We start from the raw sequence: 16,262 nt of genomic DNA on the forward strand, positions 1-16,262 counted from the left end.
ATCACTATTTAGACAGGTTTAAAATAGATCAAGGTTACTGTTACTCTAAACACAATCAAGCATGATCTTGTATATATTTTACATTTTTTTAGATTGATAACATCTATTATGTAACAGATATGTTACATTTATTTAAATGTTAAATAAGTTTTAATAGAAAATAAAATTCCAAACATAACATAAAATATGATTCATAACACTTAAGTAAAAAAAGTATTAAAACCAATAAAATTAATTGTGGGTATGTTTTTTATTAATATGTTATGAAGAATTCTATGCGATAAAATTTTAAGCACGATACATAATCAAAAACATATCTAGTGACATAAAATACATAACATCAACAAAAAATCACATAAAATTGCAAGCGTTTTCAGGAAAGATGGTTAATACAATAGTTTCAAAACTACATAAAAAAAGATACAACACTAATACTAACCACGAGTAAACAAATCTAACTTCACTTACTACAGGATATATCAGATCAGGCAGACTAAAAGCTAATTCAATGACAGCACATCCAACTATTCTAAATCACCTTACAAAGATTTGACACAAATAAAGATGTTAAAAGGATTTAACATCCTTAAATTTTGTACATACCAAAACACACTTGAACAGAAGGAAATTTACAGAAACACTAAATATACCAATAACAACGAATAAAATGAACACCGATCAATTAGTTTATACGGCTACATAACTTTATTAACTACTTCTTTATTTATACTACGTCTTTATTAACTACTTCAAAAACCCATTAATAATAATGCCTGATGGAGGAGCTGAATAAAAAATGTTAAATGATTTTCTGTTAAATTAGGAGGTCATGTTAAAGAATAACAAGCATCTGAAATTGGGTATATCAGAAAAATTGAATAAATAGATTTGACTGTTTTCTTCACAGAAGAGAAACGCAAAACATTCAGTTTTATAAATAAGATCCTCAATCTGTTTATTACAAGAGCTGGCTTGTAAAATAAATGTCATTACCTTTCTTCTGAAGGAAGAAAGTCATTTACATGCTTTTTTAAAAAAAAAAAAATTATCACTTCTCATCATGCAGTTCATATATATTTTATGAAAACGTTTTTATTAAAAGCAAATAAATTTATATAATAAATAAAAATGAACAGTAATAATAATAAGAATACTGCAATTCTGTAATTAATAAAGAAAAGAAAAAAGTAATACAAATGAATATAAATAATATAAGTCCATACATTGAATACACACTTACATAAAAAGTATTAAATTTAAAAAAGGAGAAAAATTAAAAATTATATATAACGTAGTACAAAACAATGAAATAAATAAACTTGTCTAAATTGAAGACATAGTTATACTATCTAGTTTTACTCTTATTCCAAAACTGTAATACTTTTTATCTTGATTTCATCTTTTTAACATGATTTTTGAATTTTACTCTTCAACACTTTACCAGATGCACTTTTATAATCAAGTGCAGGATTCTATTACCAGTGTCAATTTTATTTATTCATTATTTTAGAGGCTCTTGTTTTAAATACCGATACATTTTTTTATAACGAATAGAAACAAATTAGAAAATTTAATTTACACTTTTGAAATTACTATGCATTTTCCAAATTATGCTCATACTACTTATCTGACTCTCTAACCATAAGCAGTATGTATATATCCTTGAAATATTATCGTATATTAAGTGTGTCACAGCGGCGGAAATGATCTGTGCTTCAACTTTTCATGCGTGAGGGTTGACACTTTTGTGCCCAGTGTGACCAGCTATATTTTAATGAATAAAGTGTCCAAACTGAAAACTATATTAAAAAAATTTTAAGCAATTAATGGTTCCCCTCGATCATATAAGTTAAATATCACAGGCACTGTTTAATTATGGAGAGTAGTCGTTCGACTTATGGCCGCTACTAAAAACTGTATTAAAATGTTTAAAAATGATAAAAAAGTAATATAATAAAAATGATTTCATAAAGAATAAGTGTGAAAATAGTAGTCACTCTACAAAGTACACAAAATATTATACTTAACTTCAAAAAATTAATATTAAATAATAGAATACAAAACACTTAAAAAATCTTAATTGAAACATATGAATTTATCTGATTTTGATATTTAAGCGCGATTAAATAAATTCAAAATAAAGAGGTTTTACATTAATACAAAAATTTTAATCACAAGAAGACTACATATATATTCTATGAGAAACATATTTACACTGACATACCTCATTTTTTATATTCACCATTAAGTAATCTATTCTGGCATTATAAAACCTATTTATCCAGCATGAATGGTGAGCAGCAGTATGTAACAACTGTTATTATATCACTACTACTGAAATGCTGTAGCATATTGTCATATATAAGAAGAGGAGTATCCAGCTACAAAAACCCTCATTGCTAATACTTGTGGAAATGTGAATTAAATACATATAAAAAATATATATTCATATATTTCATCCGATGTACTTTGATTTCACACAAATAAACTAGTTTCATGACAAACAAGGACCTCTAAGATATTTATAAAAATATGCATTTAGTTTGTTAAAACCAAATAACATGGGCAAAATTTGTGCTTTGAAAGTTTTGTCAGTATTCCACATCAGGACACAATATCTTAAAAATATAAATCTACGATTCATGTAATCCTTTATTATATTTAAACAAGAAAACTGTAAATTCCATTTGGAGTGATGGGTAAAATTCATTTCTAATAACAATAAAATCCAAGACTTCCCAAAATAAGGAAAAATATGAAGAAATACCTTTACAAGCTACACTAGATTAAAACTCACGTAGTGCTCTTTTTAGTTAATTAATATAAATTATGTCAATCAAAATAATACAAAGATTAACAATAACATGAAGTTATTATCTGTGAATGTTTATGTTTGACCATTAAAAATCATTCAAAGGTTTTTTAGCCTGTGAAATATGGTGGTAAAAATTACACAAAATGATAGTATATAACAACCAATTAACCAACTTTTATACTGTACATATTTGTGTAGTGCACAAATGAATATTCCAAGAAACAAATTTGTATGCTCTACAGCTTCACCTAACTGGTGGCATATACTTCAAAATAAGAAAAAAATTATCACTGACCAATAATTTATCATATGTCAAAACATTGCCACAATTAGAAATGTGTGGGTGAATCAAACACAAATTGGTAAAACAAAATTGCGTAGTATATAATCATACAAATTTACAAAATACAAAAAAAGCGTTTACAACCTTTATTTTCCTATTAATGTATTTAGTTCATAGAAATGTTTTCTACCAGAATGCTTTTTTCCTACAAGTAATTTTAACCACATTTGTTTCAAGTATAACCAAACCAGAAAAAAGTAACAACTCTATTACCATTAACATGGGGTACCTGAAAGGAGCCTCCACGTATATTGCAATTATACACGCAAAAAAATAGCAATAGGGCGTACCCTGGGCAACGACAAGTGTTAACTCTTGATGGCGGATCCTTTCACCACCGAGCATAGAGACAATGCAACCCAGTCCAATAAAAAGGAGCTTTTCAGTGCCATTTTTGATGACCATCTCAGTTAATATTGAGGGAATTACAAAAGACAAGGAAGAGCTTCTTGCTCTTCTATGTAAAAATACTTATTGTGACATATTGTGCGTACAAGAAACGCACAAGGACCTGACGAGAAATAGACCACAAATCCATGGAATGACACTGGCAGTTGAAGTGCCAAATTCGAAGTACGGCAGTGCTATTTTTACCAGAGAAGACTTGACTCTAAAGTCAACCTCTTTTACCAACGATAACTATATTGAAATACTCACAATTGAACTAACAAACTGCACTGTAACATCCGTTTACAAGCCACCAGGAAAGCCTTTCAGTTTCCTCCCACCTAAGAATTTTTTTTCACAAAGAATTCGGCTGATATTAGGGGATTCTAACAGCCATAGTTTATCATGGGGATATACGCAAACAGACCGGAACGGAGAATTAGTTGAGGAGTGGGCAGAGGAGAATCAGCTGAGTCTGGTCCATGATCCGAAACTCTCAAATTCTTTTTATAGTAAAATATGGCGAAGAAGGTATAACCCTGATCTGTGTTTTGCTAGCGCATGTGTTGGGGGAAGTTGTGCCAAGGAGGTATATGACCATATCCCGAGATCGCAGCACAGGCCTGTTGGAATAAGCATCTACTCAGCCATTAAAACTACTGAAATTCCATTCAAAAGGAGATTTAACTTTAAAAAAGCAGACTGGGAGCAATTTTCCTCTAAATTGGATATAGCTGTTACTGATCTTGACCCGACACCTCAAAATTATGAAACCTTTGTTAACATCGTAAGGGAAATTTCCCGTAAGCATATTCCAAGAGGATGTAGAAAGAACTACATACCTGGTTTATCAAAGGACAGCCAGCATGTACTGACCAGATACAAGCAGCTTTTTGACCAGGACCCTTTCAGCGAGGAAACAATCGCATGTGGAGAAACCCTGATCCAGTCGATGGGTAAAGAGAGACAAAGAAGGTGGATAGAGACCCTGGAAAGGATGGATATGACACATAGTAGTAAAGTGGCTTGGAACTTGATAAAGAAGCTCAATGGGGATAGGAAAGTTTTAACTCCATCTAGCCAGATAACCTCCAACCAAATAGCACATCAACTTCTTCTGAATGGGAAGAACCAACATGCAAATTTTAAGCGGCAAAAGAGTACCATAATACCAACAACTAGTAGCATGTTCAACACTCCTTTCAGAATGCAAGAACTGGAGAAATGTGTGAGTGGATTGAAGATTGGGAAGGCTGCAGGAGAGGATTATATTTGTAGAGAGCAAATAAAACACTTCGGAGACATAACCAAGAGCTGGGTCCTTAAACTCTTTAACAACTGTGCTATTAAATACACTATTCCAAAACTATGGAGGAAATCCAAGGATAATTTCTTACTTTAGATGTGCATTACTTTTTTTTAGATGTGCACTTTGCACATCTAACATGCTGAATGCCTTGCATCACGCAAGGCATTCGGTCTAGGATTGTAGCATAGGATCATCACGATCCTATGCTATAAAGTAAGTAATATAAATCGGTTAAATAATATCTGGTAGCTCTGTCAATAAAATAAAATTCCAACATTCATAAATATTTGTTCACTACCATATTATTAGCTTTTATGATTTTTTCTTTCAGGTACCCCAGATCAGTTGAAGGTATATTGAAAGCAGCGGTAGGTGCAAATGCCAGTATCGAATTAGTTCAACAAAATGTATCTTCTTTTGATGAGGCCAATGAAGATAGAATCCTTTTTTGTAATTCGTTGATACCGATTTCAGGTAACACTGCTGTCTATATATTTTTAGATTCTAATAATGAATATTCACAAGACCAGCTAGAGTTTATTGATATAGTTGTCTCAAATAACACACCAAACAATAATTCAAGAGCTATTTCATCAATGATTGACTCTGAGGTAAGTTCTGAAAGACCTAGTATTGAATTGACTGTTATTAATGAGGAAGTTGGGTCAAATATTCCTACTGCGACTAACACCTCTTGTGAGGAAGTAAATAAGGTTAGAAAGCCATAAAATTAAGTATTGTCGAGATAAAAAACATGAAACATAAATTTAAAAAAACAAAAAACATAGAGCTTCAGGAAAACAGTATTTAGGAGATAAAAGAGTTGGAAGACAGGTTGTAGGAACACTTGTAAAGGAAGCTAGATCCCTAAAAGGTAGATGTAACCGTGTCTTATTACCCAAACCTTCGAAAATAACGAATCAAACTTTTTTGTGCACTACGATATCTGATACCAAGCAACAGAAAATATTTAATCATTTTTGGCATAGTCCTACCTCATGGGAAGAAAAACAAACATTTGTGACAACTTTAGTTAATTCAAGGCCCATTATTAAAAGAAGAAGCTCCACACATCTCAAAAACGTGAAATTCGAGGGACATGACAACCTACTGGAAAATGATGCTCGAGAGAAGATAAGGGTATGTAGAATTTTTTTTTTAGACACTTGATCTTCGAGAGGATACATTTAAAAGATGGGTTTCCAGATCAGGACAACTCAATAAGATAAGTGAGAATGGAGAATCAATTGATGAATTAGATGGACAGACTGATAAAATAACAGAAAAGAAGCAAAAGAGAGATTATAAAAAAAAGAGGCAAGTCCCAATAAGTGACACAAAAAAAATCAAAATCTCCAGGAGCTTAAAGAAGTTATAGATAAAGATTTTTGGCCCTTCTATGATGGTCTTCCATTCAGTTATGCAGAAAAAGAGGAGCGCAATAGAACATGTTAAGGTAAAAAGAAATTTTAAAAAAATTTAAAGACAGGTGTCAACAAATTAATATTTTTAATAAAATAATATTATACTGTACATTTATGTAAAACTATAATGTATAGAACTGTTACTTTAAACTTTTAAGAGCGTTTTTATATTTTCACAATATACTAATGAAGCAACAGTTATTCATTAGTTTTATTTTTAGTTAGCAAACCTTATTATAATAATTCAATACAAAGTTTAATTTTTTGTTTATAAAAGTCTGATTAGTTATACAAGTCAGTAGGATAAGAAACTAATTAAATATCTCTTGTAATGTTACTATATTTTTTTTTGTCTTTAATTTTTAAGAATGTTTTTATATTTTCAGTGTACTAATGAAGCAATAGTTATTCATTACTTTATTTTTAGTTTGTAAACCTAATGGTAATTAACCAATTAAATATCTCTTATAATGTATTTTTGTACTGTTATCTAAAAAAATGAAAGTGTTTTGTTGTAAGTAACGTCTTTACATTCTATCTCTACAATTATTTTGTTTCCTAGTAATTTCAATAATTCAGAAAAACATTTTATAATATAAACCTAATAATATTATGAACACTTGTATTAGGTTTCAGTTCAAGAAAAGAGCAGGCAAAATTAAGTTTCTAGGCAGACAGATGTTTTTCAAAGCATATTTTTCAACTATAACTAAAACATCCAAGTTCAAAAGGCCCTATGTAGCTGATCACCATTGTTTGACATAACCTACATGTTTTTTGAATTGTAAGAAATCTTCTAAGCAAGTAATAGATGAAAAAAAGAATTTATCTTAAATACAGGTAATTAGAAATCTTAGATTAAATTTATGATATAACTGTTATATTACATTCTGTTAATTCAATTTCAAAGGTTTTTCTGCTCTCCTGAAAAAATTAGAATGAATGTAGATATATATATATATATATATATATCTACATTCATTCTAATTTATATATATATATATATATATATATATATATATATATATATATATATATATATATATATATAGTTATATAACTATACAATTAAATATGCATTCTAATTGCTCTCATTTAGAGTGTAACATTCAACTCAGAAATAGGATATGCCACGTTTTAAAACAATTGCAGTTGCTGTTTTTAAGAGAACTGCAATTATTATTTTTAACAGATGGTAAGTTTTAGGCTAGAAACGTTTTGATTCTCAATGTGGGTGGTGGGTGAAAAAGTTTAACAATCAATTGTTTAAAAGAATATTACATAAAAAACATAAAAAAAAACAAAAAACATGGTGAATATTTGGACTTTACAACTATGCTGGCCAGGAGTTTGACTGTGTGGTTTGTCAAGCTCTTCATCATTTGGCCATTAACATTTTACTTTACTTTATAATCTTCAATTTCCAGGATGTTATTCTGCACATTGTTGTGGAATCATCAATCATACTGTAAGGAGTTGTGGTTGGATATTATCTAACCCAAGCCTCCCTCCCACCGCTGAGTTAGTTATAATTTAATAATGGAAAGAATGATCTACTATAATTATAAGATATAATGTTAAGAATTAATTAACATATAGTATTTATTAAATACATCGAGATCAAATGGTAAGTAGAATTTTGGACAAGTGTTCAAATGACATAACCTGAGCCTATAATCACAAATAAAAATAAATTTTGCATTGTTTTATAAAAGGGAAAAGTTAAAATTTGTTTTAAAACAATTAAAACAAAATTACTTCCCTTGGAGAAAAACTGATTCATTAACCTCTTCATTTTTTCTTCCTATAAAAATCTGAATTCTAGTTTTTATTCTCTAAATAGGATTTTTTTACATTTAATTTTAATTAACGATTCTATATTAGGGTTAAAGTTTGACTATCAGTTTCAGATTAATACCTTAATAATACTCAAAATACTTATTAACATGCAAATTAGAACTAACAAGCATGAGTAATAAAACGTAGCTTCGTTCACGAGCATAAAAAATCTAAAAAACTCTCTCCAAAACTAATGGCCTACAAGAAAACAGTCACTGTTATCTCTTAAATGTAGGCTCAAACGACAGAATATCTCTCAAAGATTTGTTCAGTATACTCTCAGAGTCAATAGAATATACATGTCCAGACAAACCGAATTGAAGACATTTGTAGTCCATCAAGATGCAGACCCCCCCACAAAAAATGTTCAGTTTATGCTTTGCTTTCAATCAGTTATGTATGTTCAACGGCTTGTATGAACTGAACTGAAAGTCAATTCTCCTACATCCAAATCTATTGTATTCCAAGGATACAAATTGGAGACTAGAAGATGGGTTTCACAAACTGGAAATCATCAGAAGGTTTCAGTTAGTTAAGAGACTGTGCATAGAGTAAGCGATACATTCACTCGCAGATAAGTCTATTACGCGATCTAGTTATGGACTGAAGATTCCTCCTTTTTCAACTGTTCACGACATCGGTCATAAGCGCTCCATTTGCAAGAATACATTACAGCTGCTTCTTCACATTAAACCAAATGATTGCCGCCAATTATATCAGTTTGCTGCAGAGATAATCACCACATTGAAAACAATCTTAATAATATTTTATTTAGTGATGAGGATACTTTTCATACATTTGGTATAATTAAAGACAATGTCAAATTTCTTGTACCGAAAACTCCATACAGTAATCAAGAATGAAAGGAACATACTGAAAGTAAGTGTCGGCTATGACGGGAAAAAATGATGTTATAGAACTGTGACAGGGCACACATATGTCAACATGTTTCAAAATTTGCTGTTCCTCACATTCCTGGAGGATAAGTTTTCAACAAAATGGTGCTCCATTGCACTTTTATGAAGACGTTAGCATGTTCCTGGAAAACACTTCTCCAGATATTCGATCAGACGAGGAAGTCCAACTGCATGGCCACTTTCTTTCTTTTTCCTGTTTAGCCTCCGGTAACTACTGTTTAGATAATACTTTAGAGGATGAATGAGGATGATATGTATGAGTGTAAATGAAATATAGTCTTGTACATTCTCAGTTCGACCATTCCTGAGATGTGTGGTTAATTGAAACCCAACCACCAAAGAACACTGGTATCCACGATCTAGTATTCAAATCCGTGTAAAAAAAAGCTGGCTTTACTAGGACTTGAACGCTGGAACTCTTGGCTTCCAAATCAGCTGATTTGGGAAGACGCGTTCACCACTAGACCAACCCGGTGGGTTAAGGTTAGGATGCACTAAATTTAGCTATCATTTTCATTGATTATTTATGAAAACCATTAATGATACCGTATGAAATATGTAATAATTAATTTTTTCCCTAATTATGTTATGTGCTTAAGCAAAATTTGTTTCAAGATTCTTTAGAAATAACTTTTAGTACTCTCATTAAAAATCTGTTATGGTTAAATTTTTCCTTATAACTTAAAGTATCTTAAAATAGAAAGATGTAGGTGGCCAAGCAGTTACCGCTTGGCCACCTACATCTCTCAGATATCACTTCTCTGGATGTTTTTGCTTGGGGTTTTATTATAAATTATACCAAAGAAAATATTGAGATTTTAATGATTTAACACAAAAAATTTTAAAGGTGTTTGGTCTAATAATGCCGCAGATGCTCCCAAACACCTAGCAAGAGTTAAGATTATTGTCTAGGCATCTGACCAGCTAAAAAAAGTGCATACACTGAAGTTGACTAACCTACATTAGAACATGACGAGTTGCTAAGTTTAGTAAAAAAAAAAGAAGAAAGTTATTAACATGTACTTTTGGATACTTTTAGTCTGGACATCCTGTAGATTATGAAGTGTGTGTGTGTGTGTGTGTATATATATATAACAAAACAAAGAAAATATTATTTATAATATATAATTATATATTAAAATTAATATAATATATAATTAATATAATATCTTATAAGATATAAATAATACAATGATAATAAATTTATAATAATTAAAATAAAAACACCTCAGACTGCATGATATTTTTTTAATTCTTACAAATTAGCACTTCTGTGGTACACACATTTTCATCAATGTATTTAATACGTCTGATGAAGTGCATACTGCAAAAGCGCTAATATGTATATTTACACATATAGGGTGAGAAACATAAAACTGAACTGAGAGAGCTTGGAATTGCAGTTATTTGAACATTACCTTTAATACTTCTATTAACATCATTATTGGTTGTGAATGTTACTACTCTAATCTACTGCTGTCAGTTGTAAACTATTCATGGTTCACTGCAATAAGTTTTGTTCCTTAAGTTGTGCTTTTCTGATGCCTTAATAGCTCAAGGAATGGGTTACTATTTTGGAAGCTAATCACTGTTCTTAAATCCTTTCCAGGAACACATTAAATATTCGCTAAAAAATTTCTGACTAATAGAATCCCAGCTAAGAGCAGCATACACAATTCAGTTAGAAAAAGGCATAACACAAGATTGAATGAATAATCCAAGAATTAAAAGAAAAAATAGGCCAAAAAAGAAGAAAATTGTTTTAAACAATTTTCAATTGTTAAACATTGATTTCCAACGACTTAACTATTAAATCAGCTTGGTGGGTGAAAAAAAATATATACACACACTCACAAACAAGTTGAGATACTGTATGTATCCAAAATTTACATAATGAAAAGTTAACACGTGGAACACCAATTTTCCAGATGTCCAACTAACTACACTGCTTAAATTCAGACTATGTAATTAAAAAAAATTAATACATTATTTGAAAAATGTAAAGACTTATTCAAATACATATTTTCTTCAAAAGGACTTTTTTTATCAATCTTTATTTTACTGGAATTTTTAACTGAATCTTTGTAATTCGTTTAGCAAAAATAATACGTATAAAATCAACAATAACAAACATAACATCTAAAGTACAATTTAGAGAACTTTCAGAACCATTCATGATATGCACAAGGCTGATACAGGAAGATGGACTACCCCACTGTTCAATTGCGCCTTGGAATTCGCAATAAGGAGTGGTATGAAATAAATACCAAGACAAAAGAAAACATAAAACTAAACTGCCTAGGCTTTACTGACGATCTAGTCCTCCTGGCAAATAGCATCCAAGAAGCCAAAACATAAATAAGTTCACCACTGGAGATACCACACAGAATAAGCTTGTATTATACATATAATACAATACTAATAATACATATTTAGGCCTTTGTTACACTAATTACAAAAACAAATTTCTACACATTGCATTTTTTGTACCGCATTACTGGTTTTTTTCTTACAATGTGCATATATTCAAAATTTTATTTTAATAGTACTGAAATACATTTTTTTTTTCTATATATTATTTCCATAGGGTGTTACCAATTAAATATTAGAATGATATGTACAGTATATATAATAGCCGTTTTTTAAATTACCCTTTCCAATTATCCAGCTTTGGCCTTGCAAAGGTCCATCTGGGTAATTGGTGTAGCATTGAATACAAAATCTAATACACTTACTTTTTCATTTTCAACTTTTAAATTTTGTAATTTAACCACGTTTGTGTCTTCAATTGCTAAAGGATCTTTTTCAAGATCACCATTAATAACATCTAGCGATTGCTCTTTCAGTTGTTCTAAATCTACTTCCTGTAATAAAAAACAAAATTATGAATGCTATAAAGTAAATATGTTTATGATTATTTATATAATTTATAAAATAAAAAAAAATGTATCTCTAATTCACTCACCATACACATTAACGATGCAGTCACAGTTACATTATTATTAGGCGAGTGTAATGTGCAAGGTTTTCTGTGGGAAAACCAGTAAAATACTTGTAAAACGTCTCCTAATATATTTACCACAGTTACCACACACATCATTCCATGTTAAATCAACAAGGCACACAACTTGAGCAACTTTTTTTTTCATAAAACTTTGTATGAATTAACTGTTGATAGAGTTATGAGAAAATACTGAATTTCAGATCTCTCATAACTGTTTCGTTTTTACAGTTCTTCATATTTGCCGGAAAATGGCAAATTTTGACTCATGGTAGTAGTGTTAGTTCAACAACATAAGTTTGCTATTTACTAAGGTAGAATGATAAACTTGTTCTCATTTTATAACTTATTTGATGCTCTTTCGTATGATATACAAAACTATATTTTCATAAATTATGATTTAAGTGTCACCACGTTTGACCTTGAATAACAGAAAAACCAGCCTTTATTTGTTAATATATATATATGCTATTTGGCATTATACTATGAAGCAGTTGAAAAGATTTGAAACGAGGACTGCTTTGGGATCAGGAGATAAAAAACAAAATGTGTCAATGTTTTAGCAAAATTTACTTTTTTAAAAATTAGTAATTAGTTTTATAAGAAGACTGCAATAAATGTTAATTAAGTCAAAATGATGTTGAAAATCATTTTGATTTTAAGTGAAATTAAGTTAATAATTATATGTAAAACAATAAATCTCAAACATTTTTAAGTGATCATAAAAACACAAGTATAAAACATAATTATGTATAAAATATAATTCTCAAGACTTATCTCTTCTAATAGAAGAGATACAATAATATGAATAATATCTGTATGACTAATAGTTAAAATATAATAAAGCAGATCTTTAAATAATTACAGTTACGGCATTCGTGATTTGTACATTTTGACAATCTTAAAATCTTACACAGTATACAGAAAGTAAGGCAAATCAATAAGAATTTCAAATTAAAGTTTTATAAATTCTTAAATTAACAGTTTCACTCCAGTAGCAGTTATTTTAAATAAATAATATTTAGTTTATATTAATTTTAACAATAGTTTCATAAAATAAATCAACAGCACTTATGTATTGAATAACGCTAATGTACTGTCTTTTTCTAATTAGTCTTTGGAATGTAACATATTACTTCAGAGGATTATATGTATGAACGTAAATGAAATTTAGTCATGTACAATCTCAGGTCAACCATTCCTAAGATGTCTGGTTATATTTGAAACTCAACTGCAAAAGGAAAACGGTTATTAATGATCTAGTATTCAAATCTGTTTAAAAGAAAGTTCTAAGGTTCAAATTCTAGTAAAGGCAGTACAGATATGTACTTTTATACAGATTTGAATTTTACTAGATTAAGGATATTGGTATTGGGTTACAATTAACTGCCTATCTCAGGAATGGTCGACCTGAGACTGTACAAGACTAAACTCCATTTATATTCATATATATCATCCTCTGAAGAAATATCTTGTAGCGATTCCAGAACCTAATCAGAAAAAGAGAGAATGGTAACGTACTAATTAATTTTTCAAAGTAATGCTTCTAAATAATTAAATTTTTTATAATGATTTAATAAATGTAATCTGATATTTTCATTGGCTTTTAATTATTGCTACTTAAAAATTATACCAAGAACATTCTAGTATCGAGTTAAATTTTAAAAGTGTTTATTTGGTTATTTGAAATACCAAATGAAGTTTTTCATTTGCCCAAGTAATTTCCTTTTCAGATAATGTGTATCTATGTCCAGAAACAGTTTACGGATTAACTTCTGTTAGTATTTCCTGTCGAGGTAATATTAGAATATCATTGTGTGCTGGAAAAACATAAAAAGGAGATGGACCTTGAAAGTGAGGAAAACTTACTTCCGCTTCTTCTGTTGATTCTTTTCTAGATAATACACAAACTAACCACAAAGCACCATTATAATGCACAAGACAAAACCTTTTATATCATAAATTTGAGGAAAACCAACTTCTCTTTCGTGCAAAACTTTAAGTTGTTCATATTCTTCATTTCTGGAAATAATTTTTGTTTTAAAATATCCTTTCCTGACTGGTAAAAAAGCACGCAACTTCTGAGTACCTTAGATTGCCATCGTTTTGCTAAATACTTTTCATTTGAAACAAATATGAAATTCATATTTTTAATATTTGACCAAGCCTAATAATAAAGCTGAGTGACTGTTGTTACTTGATCTTGCTATGGGCGTTGTAAACTTGCTTTTGATGTTAATCTTTTCTTTTAAGACTATCACCAAAACCAACAAATGCACTTTTTAATGTGATGTGGCAAACGAATACCATTCTGCCCCTGGAACAAAGTCATCCTCATCATACATTAAATTCACAAAATTTTTACGATTTTTATATTGTGCTGCTGAGCCATCTGAGAAGTAAGTTTATTCACAATATTATACTATTCTTTTAAAAACTGAATTAGTTTTTACCTTTTTTAAGGTGACACTTTCATTTTCAACTTTAAAATTTTCTAATTTAACCAAGTTGGTCTCTTCAATTGCTAAAGGATCTTTTTCAATATCACCATTAATAACATCTAGCGGTTCCTCTTTCAGTTGTACTAAATCCTGTAATACAAAACAAAATATGAATGCTACAAATTAAATATGTTTATGATTATTTGTATAATTTATAAAATAAAAATAAATTGCAACTCTAATTGACTTACAACACACATTAACAGATCAGCGACTGTTATATTATTATTATTATTAGACGACTTTAATGTGCAAGGTTTTACATGAGAAAATCACAAAAACCTTTCTTTTGTTAAATATTAACATCCAAATTTAAATGTTAAAAATGCTTAAGACAGCAACAAAATTCTAGCAAGTACTTTGAAAAACTATTAAACTACAAGGAACCTAAGGTAAGATTTCAATTCCAAAATTCAGCAATATGAACTGACAAATCAAAAACACATAAGGAAATAAAAATAGACAAACTCATCAAGAAAATAAACAAGGTAACGGGTGATGGCTTGATTGCAGCAGAATTACAAAAGAATCATGCAAACAGCAAAGAAAAAACTTAAGAAAGAGATATGGAAAACTCAAAAAAATTCCATTAATATATCCACTACACAAATATGAAAATGATACAGAAGTAAATAACTACAAAAGGATTAACCTCTTACCTATGACATACAAAATCCTTTCAAAAGGACTTCAAATTAGAATCTAATTAATCGCAGACTATGGCTAAAAACATTTACCAAAAAGACAGAATTCATAACCATCCAAGATTCCCTAAAGTTGCAAAATAACAAAATATGGGAATATCAAAAAATTCAACAAATTTAAATATATGGGAGAAATAACCCAAATTAATGGTTTAGATAAAAAAGCCAATCAAGCACGAATGAGAATATTAAAATAAGCCTATCAACTAACAAAAGATATCTTCAACAAAAAGAATATTTCAGAAGATGCCTAAATCAGATACTAAAATAATCAAGTAGTAAAAAGTAGAGATGCACCTGTTTACATCAGATGCATAATCAGTTTAAAAACAGACAACTTAGTCCAGCAGAATAAAAGAAGGTAAAAACTTGAGAAAAGTCCTATGACCAATAAGAATACAAGAATATAAATGGAAATTACGAATACAATGAAACCAAGAAAATGCCAATATCCACCTGAAAAAGATGAGCAAAATCATTTTTAACCCTCACAAAACCGATCTTCTACCACATTTACAGCAAAAAGAATGGAAATCAACAATAGATTTCAGTGGTTTCAAATGAAATGAAAATATGTGAAGGCGATATAGTACATTATAGAAAAATGTTAAAGATTTCAAACAGAAGGATAAACAAAAAACCAAAAAAAACACAAAGAATGAGAAATTAATGCAAAATATTGCTTCATAGTCCTCAGATGGCCAAACATAAAAAAAAAAGCTTACATGCTCAGATGATTTATCAGTTTCAGTCACGTGGGGTGGTAAAAAAAAGCAGGTCATTTCTGGTACATTTTCTTGTTCAGTCTCTAATTTAATATCTTTATTAAGAGGCAGAGCTCCATTAATAAAAGTATTATTTGCAGGTGCAGTCATTATCTGTAAAAAAAAGAAAACAAAAAAAAAAATATATATCCATAATAAAAATATAAATTTATAAATACTGTTATAAACACATCTCTTGTAATTACTGAATGACTGTTCTTGTTTTATGGTGGCTTAAATGAAGTTATGTTTGATATT

At 29.5% G+C, this 16,262-nt stretch overlaps 1 protein-coding gene across 2 annotated transcripts in view; it reads right to left on the reverse strand.

The window, feature by feature from the left end:
- The window catches only part of LOC142329160 (uncharacterized), a 90,126-nt gene that overhangs the window by 43,442 nt on the left and 30,422 nt on the right, over positions 1-16,262 (reverse strand). Inside the window, exons 3-5 of one of the 2 annotated variants that reach the window (XM_075373513.1) lie at positions 15,966-16,118; positions 14,489-14,626; positions 11,770-11,898 (exon numbers count right to left, since the gene is read on the reverse strand). In XM_075373513.1, the coding sequence (XP_075229628.1) occupies positions 11,770-11,898; positions 14,489-14,626; positions 15,966-16,118 (420 nt within the window). Of the gene's footprint in view, positions 1-11,417; positions 11,899-14,488; positions 14,627-15,965; positions 16,119-16,262 lie in introns of those variants that run through there. The other variant, XM_075373512.1, reaches the window with a different exon arrangement.

The sequence above is a fragment of the Lycorma delicatula genome, chromosome 8 (assembly GCF_047948215.1).
Source record: "Lycorma delicatula isolate Av1 chromosome 8, ASM4794821v1, whole genome shotgun sequence".
NCBI lineage: Eukaryota > Metazoa > Arthropoda > Insecta > Hemiptera > Fulgoridae > Lycorma > Lycorma delicatula.